Here is a 23,025-nt window from a genome sequence, read left to right as displayed (position 1 = left end):
GAAAGGGAAGAAGGGAGGGAGGGAGGAAGGAAGGAAGGAAGACAGAGCCAGGCAGTGGCTCACCTGGTTAAGCCACACATTATGGTGGTGCAAGGAGCCAGGTTGAAGACCCTGGTCCCCACCTGCAGGGGGAAAACTTTGTGAGTAGTGAAGCAGGGCTGTAGCTGTCTCTCTGTCTCTCCTCCTTTCTGTCTCTCCCTCCTTTCTCAATTTCTCTGTGTCTCTATCCCGAAAGAAAGAAAGAAAGAAAGAAAGAAAGAAAGAAAGAAAGAAAGAAAGAAAGAAAGAGAGAGAGAGAGATAGAGAGGGAGGAAGGAAGATTTTAAAAAATGAAAGATGTCGAGAATGAGAAGTATGTCTTGTGAGGTAGCATACTCAGTGAGTTGGAAAGATGTGAGGTTAAGCAAGGCTTTAAGAACAGCCTAGAAGTCTGACCTTTCTCTCTATTTTTATTATATCTATTTATTTTAATCTTTATTTATTTATTGAGTAGAGGCAACCAGAAATCAAGAGGGAAAGTGGCAATAGGGAGAGAGACACCTGCAGCCCTGCTTCAACACTCACAAAGCTTTTCCCCTGCAGATGGGGACTGGGGACTTAAACCCAGGTCCTTGTCCATTTTAACACTTGTGCTCAATGAAGAGATCCACCATCCAGCCGCATAGTTTTGAGTTTGACCTTTCTCAGAAGAACCGGACAGTTCATTTGACTTCCAAAGACCAAAGTCAAAGGCATGTTACTTAGATGCATGACCACTTCTGCCCGTGTTTATTCTATATCTTCTAGAGATGTGTGATAAACTATTCAAGGGACATGTGGTGGCATCCCCAAAGCAGAATGAAATTCAGACATGACGCTAATAGAATGAAGAAACACCACCACCCCACCTCTGTGACATCTGTCTTTAGAGTCAGAGAGGGGAGGATCAATGTATTAACCATGAGCCTCTAAATTCCAGGCATGAATCTATTTTTCTGGATGCCTGCAAGATTCATAGCATTTGTAGCCTCACTATAATGGCAAGGAAAGCTACTCATTGTCTGTTTGCTGTGGGAAACCTCATCTTTCCTTGTTGTGGTTCATTCATTTCACTATTCCTAGCTATCTTTTATTATTATTATTATTACTATTATTTAATAATGAACGACAAGTCCCTTGGATAAAAAGGGTACAATTCCATACAATTCCCACCACCAGAGTTCCGTATCCCATCCCCTCCATTGGAAGCGTCCTTATTTTTTATCTCTCTGGGACCACAGACCCAGGATCATTATGGGGGTGCAGAAGGAAGGAAGGTCTGGCTTCTGTCATTGCTCCTCTGCTAGACATGGGCATTGGCAGGTGGATCCATACCCCCAGCCTGTTTCTGTCATTCCCTAGTGGGCCAGGGCTCTGGGAAGGTGGGATTCCAGAACTTTTTGATGAGGTCCTTTGCCCAGGGAAGTCAGGTTGGTGTCATGGTAGCATCTGCAGTTTTGTGGCTGAAAACATTAAAATATAAAGCAGAGTGGGAGTCGGGCGGTAGCGCAGGTGGCGCAAAGCACAAGGACTGGCATAAGGGTCTCGGTTCAAGCCCCTGGCTCCCCACCTGCACAGGAGTCGCTTCACAAGCGGTGAAGCAGGTCTGCAGGTGTCTATCTTTCTCTCCCCCTCTCTGTCTCCCCCTCCTCTCTCCATTTCTCTCTGTCCTATCCAACAACGAAGGCATCAATAACAACAATAATGACTACAACAATAAAACAACAAGGGCAAAAATAAATATTTAAAAAAATAAATAAAATATAAAGCAGAAGGATTGTTTAGTAGCCTATCTATCATTGAACGCAGCCACTCATACTGATGCTTACTGAAGAGTAACAGTGATACTCAAATAGACACTTATAACCAAGAGGAAAAAATGAGGGACTGCAATTGAACAGGGTCAGAAATTTTCCTTTATTTATTTTTTAATATTTATTTATTTATCCCCTTTCATTGCCCTTGTTGTTGTTTATTGTTGTTGTTGATGATGTTGTTGTTGTTGGACAGGTCAGAGAGAAATGGAGAGAGGAAGGGAAGACAGACAGGGGGAGAGAAAGACAGACACCTGCAGACCTGCTTCACCGCCTGTGAAACGACTTCCCTGCAGGTGGAGGACCGGGGGGCTTGAACCGGGATCCTTAAGTCGGTCCTTGCGCTTTGTCCCACCTGCACTTAGCCCACTGCACTACCACCAGACTCCCTATTTATTTGATAATGATTATGGAATAAGAAGGGGTACAGTTCCCACCCTCCATTGGGAGCTTCCCTATTCCTTATCCCTCTGAGGGTTATCAACCAAAATTCTCTATTTATTTTTATTTTATTAGAGATTTAATATGGATTTACAAAATTACATGTCCACAGGGGTATAATTCCACACAGTGCCCACCACCAGAGTTCTGAATCCCCAGTCATTCCATTGCAAGCCAACACAGTTCTCCCAAATTTGCAGACATGGGTTAACTGTCACCTCTACAACTCTCTGTCTACATTTGTACATAATTTTCCCCTTTTTCTTCCATCTCCAACCATCTCTTCCACTGCAACCTACACATAAGCCTATTACTACAACTAAACCTACACATAAGCCTATTACTACAACTAAACCTACACATAAGCCTATTACTACAACTAAACCTACACATAAGCCTATTACTACAACTAAACCTACATATAAGCCTATTACTACAACTAAACCTACACATAAAAGTCCCTCTTCTTTCCTCCTCTTTTTCTTTTTCTTTCTTTTTTTTTTTCATGGAGTTGGAGTTCAGAGCTCTCTTACCTTCTTTCTGCTAATCACTTCTCCCCCACTGGGAGTATGGATTAAAATTGCTTTTAAGATCCAGAAGGTGTGAGGTCTGGCTTCTGTAACTGCTTCTCTGCTGGACATGGACATTGGCAGGTGGATCGACACCCCCAGCCTGTTTTCTACCTTTTCCTTGTGGGGCAGGGCTCTGGGAAGGTGAGTTTCCAGGACACATTGGTGAGGTCGTCTGCCCACAGAAGTCAGGTTGGGGTCATGGTAGCATCTGCAACTTGGTGGCTAAAAAGCAATAAGATATAAAGCAGGATAAATTGTTTAATAATCAGGAACCTAAGGGTAAAAACACAGCAGATGGAACTAAAGATATTCTTGTGGGAAGAAGCTAGGAAGTCTATCTTAGGTATATTCCAAGAGAGGGCCAGAAATTTTTAAATGGTGCTAAGAAGCTGACATTATCCTAAGCTGAAGGGCCTTGAAAAATAACTTTTCCTTTTATATTTTACCTTATATAGAACAGAGAGAAACTGAGAGGGAAAGGGGAGCTAGAGAGGGAGAAGGAAAGAGAGACAGACATCTGGAACATAGCTTCACCACACGTGAGGCTTCCCCTACCCCTGCCAGTGGGGAACAGGGACTTGAACATGAGTCTCTGAACACTATAGCATGTGTACTTAACTAGATGCACAGTCACCTGGCCCTGTGACTTTCTTTCTAAGAGAATTAAATTAAACGGTCCACATTCAACAGACAGACATCTACAGTTGATCCCAGTGTAGCTTGGAAAGGAGAAAAATTCACTTTGGCATAGCTAAACTGGCAAATGAAGTCCAGGATTCAAGAATTTTGGTGTTTTCATGAGAACCAAGAAGTTTGGTCAAGGCATTTGAGGGAAGAAAAAAGAAAAAAGAAGAAAAAAAACCCAACATTTAGGTGAAAAGTTAACCACAAACTCTTCCTTGAACGTTTCCTCTGATCTGAATATGTATTCAAGTCATTGCAGTGTGCTGGTGTGGGCGGGGTTCGAATTATCAGAAAACAACAAACATGGTGGGATCACAGAATTCCACAGGGACCTTTCTCTGTATTCAACTGGAGTTAGATACTTACTTTTTTTTTTCATTTTTTATTTATTTTGTTTATTTATAACCCATTTTGTCCCCTGTTGCAAAATGAAATACTTTGGTCAATAAAAACTGCTTTAAGATTTTGTCAGCCAAGCTATCTCCCTTGTTTTTGTGTTTTTAAAAAACATGAATTGGGGGGACCGTGCAATAGTGTAGCGGGTTAAGCTCAAGTGGCACAAAGTGCAAGGACCAGCGTAAGGATCCTGGTTGGAGCCCCAACTCCCCACCTGCAGGGGAGTCGCTTCACAAACGGTGAAGCAGGTCTGCAGGTGTCTGTCTTTCTCTCCTCCTCTCTGTCTTCCTCTCCTCTCTCCATTTCTCTCTGTCCTATCCAACAATGATGACCACACTAATAACTACAACAATAGAACAACAAGGGCTACTAATGGGAAAAAAATAAAATAAATAGTGGTCCCGGAGGTAGCACAGTGGATAAAGCATTGGATTCTCAACCATGAGGTCCTGAGTTCTATCCCCGGCAGCACATGTACCAGAGTGATGTCTGGTTCTTTCTCTCCCCCTATCTTTCTCATGAATGAATAAATAAATTCTTTAAAATAAATAAATTAAATAAATAAATAAATAAATAATTTTTTAAAAGAAAGGAAAATAGAGAATCTAAATGTGAACATAGATTTCTCGATTTCCTGTTCCTGTTTGTTCCATTCTGCCTATACTCAAAGTGATGGCCTCTGGTATCTGTCCTTCTCTGAATTATCTCACTCTCTGTCATTCTTTCAAGCTCCATCCAAGATGAGGCAAAACATTCCTCACTCCTGAGGAGGGTGCCACTGTGTATGTAGACCACAGCTTCCGCAGTCAGTCATCTTACCTCTGGACTATCCAAAGGAAGCAAATACACCCCTTGGGTGAGACCTATGAACACCCATGTTCAGAAGGGTACCATTTGTTATAGTCAAAGGTGGTTTCTGAGCAGTTGACATCTATCTCTGTCTCGGTCTTACCACACCCTCGGCACTAACAATGGCTCTTTTGGTCACTACCAGGCCATCCCATTATCCAGGGCCCTAGTCAGGGAATCCTAGGATTCCCACATAGATTTGAAGGGCCTAGACCTCTAACAGATCCCTCTCTCCACCATCACTGGTCATCTCCATCAGGAATAACATAAATCCTCTATGGGTCTCTACAAGACCTTGTCCTCAATGTGGAACAACAATTGTAGGGACTATCCCACTCTCCGAAGGGAGGTTGGGTCAGCACACTCTGCCACTCTAGGAAGACAGGTTCTGAAATGAGTACAGACTAGACTATGGTCATGGACTGTGAGCTCAGACTGACAGGGACTCAGAGGTTACACAGGCTCTTGTATGGGACCCAGATCAGATTGATGGAGGTTACAGATAACAGTATTTATATACTTCTCCCATATCCGGGTGCTACTTTCTGCCCTAATCCAGGTTTCTAGTCCTATTCTCAACTCTGACACCATCTCCCCAGACTGTAGCTTTAACCTACCTGCATGTTAGCTGTCGCGGTCAGGTAAAAATTAGTAAAGTCGAGAGTCGCGGGAGGTAGAGCTGTGGGTTAAGTGCACATGGTGCAAAGCCCAAGGACCAGAGTGAGGATCCCCGGTTTGAGCCCCTAGCTCCCCACCTGCAGGGGAGTCGCTTCACAGGCAGTGAAACAGGTCTGCAGGTGTCTATCTTTCTCTCTCCCTCTCTGTCTTCCCCTCCCCTCTCTCCATTTCTCTCTGTCCTATCCAACAACGATGACATCAAAAACAATAGCAATAATAACTACAACAATAAAACAAGGGCAACAAAAGGGAATAAATAAATTAATAAATTTAAAAAAAATAAAAAATACTTTTAAAAAGTCATGAACCCTTTGAAATATACTTTAAATAGACTTCCTAGATTTTTTTTCCGAAATAAAGACCCCAAATCTCATCTGCTCTATTCTTACCTTTAGGTTCCTGATTATTAAGCGATTATATCTTAATGCTTTTCAGCCACCATGTTGCAGATGCTACCATGATGCAAACCTGATTTCCCTCCGCAGACAACCTCACCAATGTGTCCTGGAACCTCACCTCTCCAGAGTCCTGCCCCACTAGGGAAAGACAGAAGCAGGCAGGGGGGTATGAATCCAACTGCCAATGCCCATGTTCAGTGGAGAAGCAATCAGAGAAGCCAGAACTCCCACCTTCTGCACCTCATAATGACCCTGGGTCCATACATCCTTTTAGAGGGATAAAGAATAGGAAAGCTATCAGGGGAGGGGATGGGATATGGAGTTCTGGCAGTGGGAATTGTGTAGAGTTATACCCCTCTTATCCTATGGTCTTGTAGGTCTTTATAAAATCAATTAAATATATATCACCCCCTGGAATGCTCTTAATTTCTCCCCCTCACTGCCCTTATTGAAAGTGGATACATTTGGCTTCCTTGTATTCTAAGCAAGAGTTAAGTCACCTGATCATTGTCTATCACTTCCTTGTTGATTGTAATTAGCATAATCAGGTCAACTTCCATCTGTCGTTTTCCAGAAAACCGTGGCACCATCTTTTTTAGAGGCCATGCAGGCTCTTAATCTTGTCACTGGTCAATGTTGCTTAGTTTTTTGTTTGTTTGCTTTAATTTTATTTATTTTTCCTTTTGTTGCCTTTGTCTTTTTATTGTTGTTATAGTTATTGTTGTTGTTGTCACTGATTTCATCGTTGTTGGATAGGACAGAGAGAAATGGAGAGAGGAGGGGAAGACAGAGAGGAAGAAAGAAAGACAGACACTTGCAGACCTGCTTCACTGCCTGTGAAGCAACTCCCCTGTAGGTGGGGAGCCGGGGTCTCGAACCGGGATCCTTCTGAGGGTCCTTGTGCTTTGTGCCACCTGTGCTTAACCCGCTGTGCTACCGCCTGACTCCCTGCTGTTTAGTTTTATTTGCTATTTGGACTATTAATGGTGCTGAAAGAGGACCGAGTGGTGGTGAACTCAGTTAAGCACATGTTACTATGTGCAAGAACCTGGATTCAAGCCCTGCTCCCCATCTGAAGGGGGGAAATACTTCATGGGCCGTGAAGCAGGTCTGTAGGTGACAGATACATATTGTATATAGGAAATAGATGTATGTACATATGAATTTATTTTTTAAAGATACATAAATATGAATGTAATATATTTGCTGTAATTATATAACGGATATATAGTATCTGATATATATCACCCACATATACAGTTATATATATAGTTATAGCAGTGATTTATTTACATATTTGAATATATGTAGATATATAGATAAATGATTAGCAGACAGATGACAGATAAATAGAGAGAGATAGATGATCAATAGGTAGGTAGATAACAGATGATTGATAGAAAGATAGAACATAGACAGACAGGTGATAGATAAAGATAGATGGAGATATAGATGATAGATAAATAGAGATGATAGGTAGATGATTGATATAGGCTGATAGATGATTGGCAGATATATAAATGATAAATAATAGGTGATCTGTAAGAGTCAGAAGATAGATGATAGATGGAGATAGAGAGATGATAGATCCCACAACAATGACATCAACAATAAAACAACAAGGGCAACAAAAGGGAATAAATAAATAAATATTTTTTGTGAAGTTTTATCTATTTATTTATTTTCACTTTTGCTGCCCTTGTTTTTTTATTATTGTTGTAATTGATGTCATTGTTGTTGGCTAGGACAGACAGAAATGGAGAGAGGAGGGGAAGACAGAGGGGGGGAGAGAAAGACAGACACCTGCAGACCTGCTTCACCCCCTGTGAAGCGACTCCCCTGCAGGTGGGGAGCCGGGAGCTAGAACCCTGATTCTTAGTCGGGCCTTGCGCTTAGCGCCTCCTGCGCTTGACCACCTGCGCTACCGCCCGACTCCCAAATAAATAAGTATTATTTAAAAAATGGTAAATCATCAATTAGATAGAGGAATGATGATAGACAGACAAATAGATAACTGAGGCCACTTTCTTTATACAGAAAATGTCTACATCGCCTAATGGAATCACTCTTTTCAATACTATTAAATCATTCAGAGAGGACTCTTGAACTTGAAAGCAAGAAGCCCGGGCTTAATTGGAGGCCAGTGCCTGTGTGATGCAACGTGGGTGAGGCAGAGACACTCAGGAACAACTCAGGATCATGGAGTGATCGGGTTGGGAGGGCCAGGGGGCGGGCCCCACAGCGTCAGGGATGGTCTCCTATGGTCCTGGTCTTCGAGGATTTTCAGCGCCTCTTCTAATGAAGACCTTTGGATCTTGAGTCCCCAGGGACAGAGAGACTGTCAAGAGCCAGCCTGTGGTCACCACCCTCAACAGTCCTTGCCTGGTAAGGAAGGAGTACACCTGCCCAGGCCTCCTCCTCCAGTTGGCTCCTCTGCCCGTCCTTTGGCAAGACCTTGTGTCTTCAACCTCCAGGTGAGATGCTGAACCTTCTTCCTCAGTGAAGTCAGGCAGGAACACAAGACAGCTCTAGTCTATGCTTGAGCAGGAAAATCAATGCATTAGCATTTCATCCAGGGGGGGATGCAGAGAGGATGAATGTGTGCAGAAAATGGTCAGACATGGGGGTCGGGAGGTAGCGTAGTGGGTTAAGTGCACATGGCACAAAGCGCAAGGACCCGCCTGAGGATCCGGTTCAAGCCCCTGGCTCTGGCTCCCCACCTGCAGGGAGATCGCTTCACAAGTGGTGAAGCAGGTCTGCAGGTGTCTATCTTTCTCTCCCCCCTTCTCTGTCTTCCTGTACTCTGTTTCTCTCTGTCCTATCCAACAACAACATCAATAACAATAATAACCAAAACAATGATAAGGCAACAAAAGGGGAAAAAAAAAAAGCCTCCAGAAGCTGTGGATTTGTGGTGCAGGCACCGAGCCCCAGCAATAACCCTGGAGGCCAAAAAACAAATAAAAAAAGAAAAGGAAAAGAGAGAGAGAGAGAGAGAGAGAGAGAAAGGAAGGAAGAAAAGAAAGAAAGAAAGAAAGAAAGAAAGAAAGAAAGAAAGAAAGAAAGAAAGAAAAGAAGGTCAAACAGGAGCCAGGTGCTGGCACACCTGTTACAATGTTACAAGGACCCGGCTTCAAGTCCCCCATCCCCACCTGCAGGAGAAAGAGCTTTGTGTGCGGTGAAACCGGGCTGCAGGTGTCTCTCTTTCTCTCCTTCTCTGTCTCCCCCTTCCTCTCAATTTCTGGCTGTCTCTATCAAATAGATAACAAAAAAAAACGTTTTTATTAGTGATTCAATAATAATTGACAAGATTGTAAGGTGACAGAGGTACAATTTCATACAATTCCTACCACCAGAGTTCTGCATGCCATCCCTTCCATTGGAAGCTTCCTTTTCTTTATCCCTCTGGGAGTGTGGACAAAAATTCTTTATGAGAAGCAGAAGGTGGGAGGCCTGGCTTCTGTACTGCTTCTCCACTGGACATGGGCGTTGGCAGGTGGATCCACACCCCCAGCCTGTCTGTCTCTTTCCCTAGTGTTGAAAATAGGACCAGACAGCTGGATCAGGACAGAGAGTGGCACCCAAATAATGGAAAACTGTATAAATACCTTTAATTGTAAACCCCATCAATCTGAGCTAGGACCCATGTCTGTTCATATTCAGCACAGGAGCCTGTGTGACCTCTGAGTCCCTGTCAGTCTGAGCTCACAATCTATGGTCACAGCTGGGGACATTCTAGGCTACACTCATTACAGAAGCCGTCTTCCTTAAGTATGTTGACCCAACTTCCCTTCAGAGAGTGGGGCAGACAAAGAAAAAAATTTTTTTAATGGGCAGACATCAGAGAAGAGTCCATCTATCACCCTGATGTGGTCAATCTATGGGCCAACTTCTTTTTTTTGTTTTTTCTTTTCATCATTTTCAGGCAGGCAGAGTGAGTACAAAAGATTACCACACCAACCCTGCCTTCATTGTGGTCGCTTCACAAGCAGTGAAGCAGGTCTGCAGGTGTCTCTCTTTCTCTCCCCCTCTCTATCTTCCCCTCCTCTCTCCATTTCTCTCTGTCCTATCTAACAATGATGACATCAATAACAACAACAATAATAACTAGAACAACAATGAAAAACAACAAGGGCAACAAAAGGGGAAAATAAATAAATAAATAAGTAAAGTGGTGAGGGCCAGGTTTGTTTATTTTTTAAAAGATTTTGTTTATTAATGAGAAAGACAGGAGGAGAGGGAAAAAAACAGGGAAAAAACCAGATATCACCCTGGTACATGTGCTGCTGTGGCTTGAACTCAGGACCTCATGCTTGGGAGTTCAGTGCTTTATCCACTGAGCCATCTCCTAGACCACTGAGGGCCAGGTTTAAAGCTGGGTTGTAACTGTACACTCCCTCAGTGAATATTCTATAGCCCAGTTTATCTAGTTTGTTACAGATATATGTATTATTAATTTTTTTTGCCTCCAGGGTTATTGCTGGAACTCAGTGCCTGCACTAAAAATCTACTGCTCCTGGAGGCCATTTTGTTCCCATTTTTGTTACCCTTGTTGTCATTATTATTGTTGTCATTGCTTTTGTTGGATAGGACAGAGAGAAATGGAGAGAGGAGGGGAAGACAGAGAGGGGGAGAGAAAGATAGACACCTGCAGACCTGCTTCATCACCTATGAAGCAACAGCCCCCTGCAGATGGGGAGTCAGGGGGTTTGGACCCGGATTCTTAGGCCGGTCCTTGCGCTTTGCACCACCATGCGCTTAACCCACTGCATATGAGTTATTTTTGCACATGTATTTATTTATTGCATAGAGACAGAGAGAATTCCAAAGGGAAGAGGAAGAAAGAGAAGGAGAGAGAAAGACACCAGCAGCCCTGTTTCTGACAGTCATATTTTTTCCTTTTTTTTTTTTTTGGATAGAGACAGAGAGAAGTTGAGAGAGGAGAGGGAGATAAGGAGACAGAGAGACACCTGCAGCCCTGCTCCACCACTCTTGAAGCTTTCCTGATGCAGGTGGGGACTGGGGACTTGAACCTGGGACCTTGTGCATGGATAATCTTTGTGCCAGCATCAGGCCCCTTTCATTCCAACTTATCCAGCTCTCTCTGCTGGGTTCCAGCTCTCTCTCTTTGCAACCTCAGCATCAGCCTTACAGAACAGAAACCAGCCCCCTTCTGAAGCAAGGTTCATATTATGAGAATTATTTGAGTTCTTGCGCTGGTGGTGATATTATTGGATAGAGACAGAGAGAAATTGAGATAGATAGGGAGAGAGACAGAGAGACACCTGTAGCTATGCTTCACAACTCATGAATCTTTCCCCCCACAGGTGGGGACCAGGGGCTTGAACCTGGGTCCTTGTGCACTGTAATGTATGTGCTTAACCAGGTGTGCCACCACCTGGCCCACATTGGGATGGGATTTGGTCATTCCCCTTTTGGACTCCTGATTCACCATAGCATAGAATCCTATCTATAGGGAGTCCAACTGTAGCACAGCGAGTTAAGCGCAGGTGGCACAAAGCGCAGGGACCGGCGTAAGGATCCCGGTTCAAGACCCCGGCTCCCCACCTGCTAGGGAGTCGCTTCACAGGTGATGAAGCAGCTCTGCAGGTGTCTATCTTTCTCTCCCTCTCTCTTTCTTCCCCTCTTCTCTCGATTTCTCTCTGTCTGATCCAACAACAACGACATTCAATAACAACAATAAGCCAACAAGGCAACAAAAGGGAATAAGTAAATAAAATAAAAACTATATATATATATAAATCCTATCTATAATATCCCTTTAACTAGACTGGGAAGATTTGAGAGAGGAAGCAGAGACCCAGAGAGACTCAACAGACTGTATTCCTTATCTCTTTCTCTTTATCAATCTATCAAGAATTTGTAATAAGAAGGGTGAACATAACACATTTTTATAAATGATGTGACCACACCTCATAGTCTTTCCTTGTGTTTTGTGTTGAGATTTTGTTTGCTGCCTTGTCTTCACCACAGCCCTGCTCAGCTCTGGCCTGAGAGTGGTGCTGGGGATCGAACCAGTGACCTCAGAACCTCAGGCAGGAAAGTCATTTGCAGAACCATGATGATGCTGTCTCCCCAGCCCTACCTCATAGTATTAGATGAATCACAAAGGTTGGCATTCTGCTATGTCAGCTATGGGTCTTTTATTAGCAAATGCAAGGACCTGGGTTTGAGGCCCTGCTCCACACCTGCAGGGGGACACATCACGAGCAGTGAAGCAGGTGTCTCTCTTGCTCTCCCTTTTTCTATCTCCCCTCCCTTCTCAATGTCTCTCTGTCTCATCCAGTAATTTAAAAAAAGAAAGTAGAAAAAGAAATGGACAAATTGGCTTCTGGGAGTGATAGATTGGTAGTGCTGACAACAAGCCCCAAAGATAACCCTGGTGATAAAAAGCATTCAGGAATCAAAGCCTGGCATGTGACTTGCTCCAAAATGTCATATATCAGAAAAGACAATAGCAGCAAATGCTAGAGAGGTTGTGGGGGCAAAGGAACCCTCCTACACTGCTGGTGGGAATGTCAATGGATCCAACCCCTGTGGAAAGCAGTCTGGAGAACTCTCAGAAGGCTAGATGTGGACCTACCCTATGACCTTGCAATTCCTCTCCTGGGGATATATCCTAAGGAACTCAAGACACCCATCCAAAAAGATCTGTGTATACCTATGTTCATAGCAGCACAGTTTATAATAGCCAAAACCTAGAAGCAACCCAGGTGTCCAACAACAGATGAGTGGTTGAGCAAGTTGTGGTCTATATACACAATGGAATACTACTCAGCTGTTAAGAATGATGAATTCTATCTTCTTCACCTCATCTGGGATGGAGCTTGAAAGAATCATGTCAAGTGAAATCAGCCAGAAAGAGAAGGATGAATAGGGGATGATCTCACTCATAGAAGTTGAGCTATAAAAACAGAAAGGGGAAACAAAGCAGAACTTGAACGGGTTTTTGGTGTACCAAAGTAAAGGACTCGGGTGGGGGGAGGCATTTTCAGGTCCTAGTACAGGATGGTGGAGGAGGCCCTAGGCTGGGAGTGAAAGTGATTTACAGATAACTAAGACATTTTATACATGGGGACCTGGTGGTGGTGTACCTGGCTGAGTGCACATGTTACAGTGCACAGGGACCTAGGTTCGAGTCTCCAGTCCCCTTCTTCAGGGGGAAAGCTTTGCAACTGGTGAAGCAGGGCTTCAGGTGTCTCTCTCTCTCTCTCTCTCTCTCTCTCCCCTTTCCCTCTCAATTTCTGGCTGTCTCTATCCAACAAATAAAGGTAATAAAATTTTTTTTAAAGATGTATATATGGACCAACAACTATATTTACTGTAAACTATCAACACCCCCTAGTTAACAAAAAAAAATACTCATTTTTTTTATGTGTGTTTCATCTATACATCAATTTTTAGTTTGACCACTACTTCTTTGCAGACCTCAATTAACAATGTATTCAAGGGATCCTTTAGAAGTCTTTTGGGGCCAGGCGGTAGCACATCTGGTTAAGCGCAGAATTACTGTATACAGGGACCCAGGTTCAAGCCCCCAGTTTCCACATGCAGGGGGGAAGCTTCACGAGTGGTGAAGTAAGGCTGCAGATCTCTCTCTCTCCCTCTTACCTCCCTTTTCAATTTATCTTTATCTGTATCAAAATATAAACAAATAAAATTATTTTTAAAGAGGTCAAGGAATCATCTCTAATAAGTTTCATCTATAAGGGAATATCCCACACAGCAGGCAGTGAGCAAAGCCTCATATGAGACTTGCTGCTAAAAAAAAAAAAAGGAGGGGGGAAGTTAGGCAATAGCGCAGCGGGCTAAGCACAGGTGGCACAAAACTTAAGGACCAGCCAAAGGATCCCGGTTCGAACCCCTGGCTCCCCCCACCTGAAAGGGAGTCATTTCACAGGTGATAAAGCAGGTCTGCCAGCAACTTTCTCTCCCCGTCTCTGTCTTCCACTCCTCTCGCCATTTCTCTCTGTCTTATCTAACAATGACGACATCAATAACTACAACAACAATAAAAAACAACAAGGGCAACAAAAGGGAAAACAAATAAAATATGAAATTTTTTTAAACCTGCAGGGGGGTTTGCTTTACAAACAGCAAAGCAAGACTGCAGGTGTCCACCTCTCTCTCTCTCTCTCTCTGTCTTCCCCTCCTCTCTCAGTTTCTCTCTATACTATCCAATAAAATGGCGGGGGGGGATGGCTACCAGAAGCAGTGGATTTGTAGTGCCGGTACCACATCCCAGAGATAACCTAGGTAGCAATAAACAAATAATGGAATTAATTAACTAAAAATCCCACCAATTTTTCATGACACAGCTGCCCATATATCAAATGATGACACAATGAGCCCAGCTGGAAAATTAGTTGTCATCAAAAAAAAAAAAAAAGTCACTTACAGAAGACTCCCTCTGTTTTTGTTTTATTATTAGTATCTTTATTTCTTTATGGGATAGAGAAGCCAGAAATCAAGAGGGAAGCAGGAGATAGGGAGACAGAGAGCGGCTAGGTGGTGGTACACCTGGTTGAGCACACATGTTATAGTGTGCAATGGCCCAGGTTCGAGCCCCTGGTCCCCACCTGCAGAGGGAAAGCTTCACGAGTGGTGAAGCAGGGCCACAGGTGTCTCCCTGTCTCTCTCTCCATATATATCCCCCTTCCTTCTTGATTTCTGACTGTCTCTATCCAATAAATAAAGATAAGTTAAATGTTTTTCTATTTTTATTTTATTTACTTATTATTGGATAGAGACAGAGAGAAATTGACAGGAAAGGAGGAGATAGGAAAAGAGACAGCCCTGCTTCAACACTTGTGAAGCTTCCTCCATGCAGGTGGGGACCAGGGACTTGAACCTGGGACCTTGCATACTGTAGTGTGTGCACTTAACCAGGTGCACCACCGCCTGGCCCCCTAAAGGTAATTTTTAAAAAGACAGACACCTGCAGCCCTGCTTCACCACTTGCAAAGCTTTCCCCCCTGGAGGTGGGGAACGGGGGACTCAAACCTGGGTCCGTGGGAACTATATAACATGTGCACTCAACCAGATGCTCCTCCACCCAGTCCCTATGTGTCTCTCTATTTTCCCCTTCTCTCTTGATTTCTAGCTGTCGCTACCGAATAAATAAGTAAAGATAAAGACTCTTTTCTGCTTTCACAGAAGGTCTCTTTCTCGGGATTTGGAGAAGAGCCATAACTATGACTACAGAGAACCAAACCAATGCCTTGGAGTTCATCCTCCTGGGACTGACAGAAGTTCCAGAGGAAGAAACCTTCCTCTACATCCTGTTTCTCCTCATGTATGTGGTCACCGTAGTGGGCAACTTACTCATCATCCTGGCCATCAGCTCTGACCCTCACCTCCACACCCCCATGTACTTCTTCCTCGCCAACCTCTCCTGGGTGGACTTCTGCCTGGCCACCAATACCGTCCCCCAAATGTTGGTCAACATCCAAAGCAAGAGCAAGTCCATCTCCTACCCCCGCTGCCTGACCCAGATGTATTTCTTCCATTTCTTCGGCATCATGGACAGCGTCTTGATTGCCGTCATGGCTTATGACAGGTTCGTGGCCATCTGTCACCCCCTGCACTACACCACTATCATGAGCCCACGGCTCTGTGGGCTGCTGGTCGGGGGGCCCTGGCTGTTCTCCTGTGTCATCTCCCTCACCCACATCCTCCTCATGGCCCGGCTGGTGTTCTGTGGCCACAATGAGCTTCCTCACTACTTCTGTGACCTCACGCCCCTTCTCAGGCTGTCCTGCACGGACACCACCATCAACCAGATCTTTGTGCTCATCGTGGCTGGCATGGTGATCGCCACCCCCTTCTTCTGCATCCTAGCTTCCTATGCCCGAATCATCGTGGCCATCTGGAAGGTGCCCTCCGTGGGGGGCAGGAAGAAAGCCTTCTCTACCTGCAGCTCCCACCTGTCTGTGGTGGCCCTATTCTACGGGACCACCATCGGGGTCTACCTGTGTCCCTCCTCAGTGCGCACGGCTGTGAAAGAGAAAGCCTCAGCCATCATGTACACCACGGTCACCCCCATGCTGAACCCCTTCATCTACAGCCTAAGGAACAAGGACCTGAAAGGAGCCTTGAGGAAACTCATCAACAGAAAAAATCACCGCCTCTTCCTGACACCTCATGGAGCCGGGAGTTCTAGGACATGAGATCTGAGCATTGAGTTGGGGAAAAAAATCTAGAATGTCAAGTCCTGGAGAAGGAACCACTTGAAATTTTGAATTGTCAAAAATGTGTCCTGGAGCCCTGCTTCCCTAGAGCCCCACCCCACCAGGGAAAGAGAGAGACAGGTTGGGAGTATGAATCCACCTGTCAACACCCATGTTCAGGGGGGAAGCAATTACAGAAGCCAGACCTTCCACCTTCTGCATCCCATAATGACCCTGGGTCCATACTCCCAGACGGTTAAAGAATAGGAAAGCTATCAGGGGAGGGGATGGGATATGGCGATCTGGTGGGATATGGTGGGAATTGTGTGAAGTTTTACCCCTCTTATCCTATGGTTTTTGTCAGTGTTTCCTTTTTATAAATAAATTTTTTTTAAAAAATGAGGCATCAAGATAAGCCTGGAACTTTGATATCATTGAAGAAAACCACAAGGATCCTTTTGGGCAATGGTCCCCTGATAATTTCTGGAGATATTAGTCTAGGTCCACCAGATTAGTTTAAACCTGGTTCGCAATCCATTAGGCATTCAGCAGTGATGGGTTGACTAATTATTCAGGGCTTGATGTTGAATGCTAGCCATAGAGTATCCAGAAGAAACCATTATCTCAACTGTTATCAATCAAGAGTTGGATAGGGAGTTGGGTGGTAGCGCATATGGTTAAGTGCATATAGTATGAACCACAAGGACCTGGGTTTGAGCCCCAGCTCCCCACCAGGAAGGAAGGATACTTCACAAGCAACAAAGCAGATCTGCAGGTGTCTCTCTTTCTCTCTATCTCCCCCTCCTCTCTCAATTTCTCTCTGTCTCTGTCCAATAAAATGGGGGAAAATGGCCACCAGGAGCAGTGGATTTGTAGTGTTGGCACTGAGTCCCAGTGGTAACCCTGGAGGAAAAAAAAAAGTTGGATGTGAGAGACAGTGGACATGAATTGTTAATGACGACATATGAACATGATGGGAAGGAACGTTGCATTCAGCAAAGATGGGTTGACTTTATTCAGGGCTTGGTGTTCAATGATGGCCATAGGATGTCCAGAAGAAACTATATCCCAACTGGGGATCTAAAGAACCTTGAGGAAACTCCTCCTCATCAGAAAAATCACAACCTCATCCTCCTGAAAAACCCTCAGAGCTGGGAGCTCTAGGGAATCAGTTGGAAACTCTTGGATTTTGACACCAAATACAAAATGGATTGGGCTGGGTGGGACTTAGCCACTTGGAATGGTTGTTATTGTTTGTTTGTCTGTTTGGTGTTTTTTTGTTTGTTTTTTTCTTTTTTCTTCCTTATTTCCTTTTGTTGCCCTTGTTTTTATTGTTGTAGTTTGTTGATGTTGTTGTTATTGTTGTTGGATAGGACAGAGAGAAATGGAGAGAGGAAGGGAAGACAGAGAGGGGGAGAGAGACACCTGCAGCCCTGCTTCACTGCTTGGGAAGTGACTCCCCTGCAGGTGGGGAACTGGGGGCTCAAACCGGGATCCTTCTGAGGGTCCTCGCGCTTTGCGCCACGTGCGCTTAACCCGCTGCACTAACGCCCAGCTCCCCTGTTTGTTTGTTTTTATGGAGTAATTCATGGTTTATAGTCAGTGGTAAATACATTTGTTGGGACGTGTGCAAAATTTCTCATTTTTCCTCCTTTTATTAGTAGTAGTTTTAAATTATTTATTTATTTATTACTGGATAGACACAGAGAGAAATTGTGAGGGGATGCAGATAGAGAGGGAAATAGAGAGAGAGTGACACCTGCAGACTTGCTTCACCAGTCATGAAGCTTTCCCCCTGCAGGTGGGGACGAGGGGGTTGAACCCGGGTCCTTGAACACTGTGCTTATCCAGGTGCACCACCACTTGGCCCCATTATTATTACTATTATTATTATCTTTATTTATCGGATAGAGACAGCCAGATAACAAGAGGGCAGGGAGAGACAGAGAGGGACCGAGAGTGGTCCAGGAGGTGGCGCGGTGGATAAAGTGCTGGATTCTCAAGCATGAGGTTCAATCCCCAGCAGCACATGGATCAGAGTGATGTCTGGTTCTGTCTCTTCTCCTAGCTTTCCAGTTAATAAAATCTTTTAGGGAGTCAGGCAGTAGTGCAGCGGTTTAAGCACAGATGGCACGAAGCACAAGGACCAGCTTAAGGATCCCGGTTCGAACCCCCAGCTCCCCACCTGCAGGGGAGTCGCTTCACTGGCAGTGAAGCAGGTCTGCAGGTGTCTGTCTTTCTCTCCCCCTCTCTGTCTTCCTCTCCTCTCTCCATTTCTCTCTGTCCTATCCAACAATGACAACATCAACAACAACAATAATAACTACAACAATAAAACAAGGGCAACAAAAGGGAATAAAAATAAATAAATAAATAAATAATAAAAGATATATAGCAAGACAAACTGTTTCATAATCAGGAACCCAAAGGTAAGATTATAGCAGATGAGAATTGAGGTCTTCCTGTGGGAAGAAGCTAGGAAGTCTATTTTAGGTATATTCCAAGGGGCCCATGACTTTACTCCTTTTGCCTGAGCCTGACAGCTAACATTCAGGTAAGCTTAAAAGGTGTTGTCTGGGGAGAGGGTGTCAGAGTTAGAAATGAAAGGAAAAGGGGAGATAGAGAGAAGAGAGACAGAGAGATATCTGCAACCCTGCAGAGAGATATCTGCAACCACTTGTGAAACTTCCCCCCTGCAAGTGAGGACTAGGGGCTCGAACCCAGGTCCTTGTGCGTTGTAACATGTGAGCTCAACCAGGTGCACCACCACCCGGCTTCCTCCTCTTTCTGTCTCCTCCTTCCTCTCTATTTCTCGATGTCTTTATCCAATCAATCAATCAATAAATAAATATAATTAAAATTATTTATTATCTTTATTTATTGGATAGAGACAGCCAGAAATCGAGAAGATAGGGGAGACAGAGAGGGAGAGAGAAAGAGAGACATCTGTAGACCTGCTTCACCCCTTGTGCAGCTTTTCCCTTGCAGGTGGGGACTGGGGGCTCGAACCTGAATCCTTGAGCACTGTAACATGTGCGTTCAATCAGGTAAGCCACCACCCGGTCCCTAAAAAATGTTTTTAACTACAGAGAGAGGGAGAGGGAGAGGGAGAGGGAGAGGGAGAGGGAGAGGGAGAGGGAGAGGGAGAGGGAGAGGGAGAGGGAGAAGGAGAGAGAGAGAGCACTGAACAATTTTCAGCTCTAACTGATGGTGGTACTGAGGATTGAACTTGGAACCTAGGCGGGACAGGCTTTTTGTATCGCTGTTATACTGCCTCCCCCAGCCCAACACAAACCCTCTTGACTGTCACCTTTTCAGGCAAATTGTCATGGGAGCTTAAGGGTCTTCTCAAAACTGGAAGGAGTTTGTATTGTTCTGGAGAATTCTACAGACTAAACTTGGGATGCATGCCATTCTCACCTGAGACACCAGGGGGCAGCAAAGCTTTTTATGGGTTTTGTTTGTTTTTGTTTTTTTCCTCCTTACCAGAATCCTGCTCAGCTCTGGCTGATAGTGGTGCAGGGGATTGAACCTGGGATTTTTGGAGCCTCAAGCATGAGAGTCTCTTTACATAACCATTCTGCTATCAACCCTCAACCCCCAGCCCTTTCAAGTTCTGTCTCTATAAAAACAAATAAATAAATAAAAAATAAGTCTTTAAAAAAATAAATAAATAAATAAAACAGAATTATATTCTCAATATCATCTTCAGTAATATCCACTATAAGAATTTTATTCTAGGGGCCAGGTGGTGGCCCACCTAGTTGAGCCCACCTGTTAAATGTGGAAGGGCCTGGGTTCCAGTCCCTGGAGGTGCCCACCTGGAGGGGGAAAGCTTTGCAAGTGGTGAATCAGGGCTACAGGTGTCTCTCTCTCTGTCTCTCTCTCTCTCTCTCTATATATATATATATATATATATATATATATATATATATGTCCCTACCCTCTCAATTTCTATCTGTCTCTATCCAATAAATAATAATAATAATAAGATTTAAACCATTTATTTTTAAAATCTTATTTTGTTTATTTTTTTGCCACCAGAATTATTACTGACACTAGATACTTTGCATAATGACTCCACCATTCCTGATGGGGTTTTTTTTGTCTTTCTTTTTAAATATTTATTTATTATTTATTCCCTTTTGTGGCTCTTGTTTTATTATTGTAGTTATGATTGATGTCCTTGTTGAATAGGACAGAGAGAAATGGAGGGAAGACACAGTGGGGGAGAGAAAAACAGACACCTGCAGACCTGCTTCATTGCCTGTGAAGGGACTTCCCTGCAGGTGGGGAGCCTGGGGCTCCAAGCAGGATCCTTACACCGGTCCTTGAGCTTTGCGTGGCCACGTGCGCTTAACCCACTGCGCTACTGCCCGACTCCCTTCTTTTATCTTTTGCTGATAAAGACAGAGAGAGAGAGAGAAAGAGAGAGAGAGAGAGTCATCTGATCACTGCTTCACCATCCTCTGTGAAGCTTCCCTCCCCCGCCACCCCAGAAGGTGTGAGGACTGGGAATTTGAACCCCTCGTGTGCAGTAGCACGTGAGATCTATGGGGTACACCACTGGGCGGCAATGGGTTAAATGTCCCGATCAAGCTGGAGAAAGACAGGTGTGGTCTGGAAAGACAGGTAAAACAGAGAGAACTATTTCTGATTCAGAATGTCTCTGTTCCAGCACTCTTGGCATTTGAGACAAGATCATTCTTTGTCTCCCGTGACCTTTTTTTTTTGTCAGGTGAAGAACTTCCAGGGCTCCCTGGTCCCCACCCACTGAATTCCAGTAGCTCTGTGTCTTTACCGGGTTAAGCGCATGTGGCACCAAGCACAAGGACCGGCTTAAGGATCCGGGTTCGAGCCCCCGGCTCCCCACCTGCAGCGGAGTCGCTTCACAGGCACAGGCGGTGAAGCAGGTCTGCAGGTGTCTGTCTTTCTCTCCCCCTCTCTGTCTTCCCCTCCTCTCTCCAATTCTCTCTGTCCTATACAACGACATCAATAACAACAACAATAATAACTACGACAATAAAACAAGGGCAACAAAAAGGAATAAATAAATTAAATTTAAAAAAAAGAATCAGATGTTTGATCTCCGCTCCCCACCTGCAGGGGAGTCGCTTCACAGGCGGTGAAGCAGGTCTGCAGGTGTCTGTCTTTCTCTCCCTCTCTCTGTCTTCCCCTCCTCTCTCCATTTCTCTCTGTCCTATCCAACAACGACGACAGCAATAACAACAACAACAACGATAAACAACAAGGGCAACAAAAGGGAAAATAAATAAATAAATAAATGTAAAGTATTTAAAAAAAAGCTCTCTTCAAAATGTATATTGCCTTCACTATCTAAGAAATTTCAGTGAGTTTATCTGCCAATAAAATGCATCTGAATGACATCTAAAAATAAAAGGAAATACTAACCAAACCATTGGATAAGAGGGGTACAGCTCCACACAATTCCCACCACCGGAACGTCGTATCCCATCCCCTGCCCTGATAACATTCCTATTCTTTAACCCTCTGGGAGTACGCACCCAGAGGGATGGCCCAATTTTTAATCCCCATGAGATAATCACTGATTTTCTCTTTAAAAAAATATTATATGGGGGTGGCAGGCAGTGGCACACCTGGTTAAGCATACATATTACAGTGCACAAGGACCGAGGTTTGAGCCCCTGGTCCCCACCTACAGGAGGAAAGCTTTGTGAGTGGTGAAGCAGGACTGCAGGTGTCTCTCTGTCTCTTTCCCTCTCTTTCCCCCCCTCTCCTCTCAATTTCTCTTTGTCTCTATTCAATAATAAATAAATAAATAAATAAATAATATTATATATGTGTGTTATATGCATATTTCATTTATTGGATAGAGACCAAGAGAAATTGGGGCCAGGTGGTAACACACCTAATTGAACCCAGTTACAGTGCTCAAGGATCTAGGTTAAGCCCCTGGTCCCCACTTGCAAGGGGTGGGGGGAAGCTTCATGAGTGGTGAAGCAGGACTGTACCTCCCTCTCTCTCTCTCTCTCTCTCTCTCTCTCTATCTGTCTCCCCTCCCCTTCTCTTTCCTCTTCTTCTCAATTTCTGTCTTTATCCAATAAATATGTAAGTTAATAGGACTGGCCAAACAGCCTGGACAGTACCTTGCTTTGCCATGAGTACGACCCAGTTTTCATGCCCCCGGCTATCACCGCATTGGAGGAAGCTTTGGTACTGGGGTCACTTTTACTCTCTCTGCCTCTTACTCTGTCTGTCTCTATCAAAAAAAAAAAATTAAAATAAGAAGATTTCATAAACTAAATAAACTCAGGCAGCAGTAGGCAGAACCCCTGTGGAATATCACTATGCGTATTTGGTCACTGGGGAAGAGAGAGAGAGAAGAAAGGAGAGAAAGGGAGAGAGGGAGGGAGAGGAAGGAGAGAAAGAGGAGAAAGAGAGAGGAGGGAAAAGAAAGAGAAAGGAGAGGGGAAGAGAGAAGAGAAGAAGAAAGGAAGGAGGAGAGGAGAGAGAGAAGAGGAAAAGGAAGAGAGGGGAGGAGAGGAGAGAGAAAAGAGGAGAGAGAGAAGGAGGAGGAACAGAGAGAGGAGGAGAGGAGCGAGAAGAGAAAGTAGGAGAAGAGAGCAAGAAGGGGAGGAGAGAGAAAAGAGGAGAGAGAGAAGGAGGAGGAACAGAGAGAGGAGGAGAGGAGAGAGAAGAGAAAGTAGGAGAAGAGAGCAAGAAGGGGAGGAGAGAGAAAAGGAAGAGAGAGGAAAGAGAGAGAAGAGAAAGAGGGAGAAGGGAGAGGAAGAGAGAGAGGAGAGGAGAGAAAAGGGAGCAGAAGAGAGAAGAGGAAAAGAGAGGAGACAGAGAGAGAAAGAGAAGTGGGGAATCTCAGAATTCCCAGAAGACCCTCTCCTATTACCTTCTCTCTCGGCCTGGCTGCGAGTCCACAGTTCCATTAGACGCAGACCTGACTTTTTATTTATTTATTAATATCCGTTTATTTTATTTGAGAGGACAG

At 44.3% G+C, this 23,025-nt stretch overlaps 2 protein-coding genes across 2 annotated transcripts in view; one reads left to right on the top strand and one right to left on the bottom strand.

Annotated features, from left to right (window-relative positions):
- Window positions 1-23,025, bottom strand: part of ZNF317 (zinc finger protein 317) — a 371,627-nt gene that overhangs the window by 88,986 nt on the left and 259,616 nt on the right. The window lies entirely within an intron of this gene.
- On the top strand, window positions 15,066-16,040 carry LOC103116116 (olfactory receptor 1M1-like). Its single transcript, XM_007525982.3, has one exon. It carries the CDS (start codon window positions 15,066-15,068, stop codon window positions 16,038-16,040), a length of 975 nt encoding a protein of 324 aa, XP_007526044.3.

This window comes from Erinaceus europaeus, chromosome 23 (genome assembly GCF_950295315.1).
Source record: "Erinaceus europaeus chromosome 23, mEriEur2.1, whole genome shotgun sequence".
Taxonomy (NCBI): domain Eukaryota; kingdom Metazoa; phylum Chordata; class Mammalia; order Eulipotyphla; family Erinaceidae; genus Erinaceus; species Erinaceus europaeus.
The sequence above is the reverse complement of the archived record's forward strand: the minus strand, read 5'-3'. Positions and strand labels throughout refer to the sequence as shown.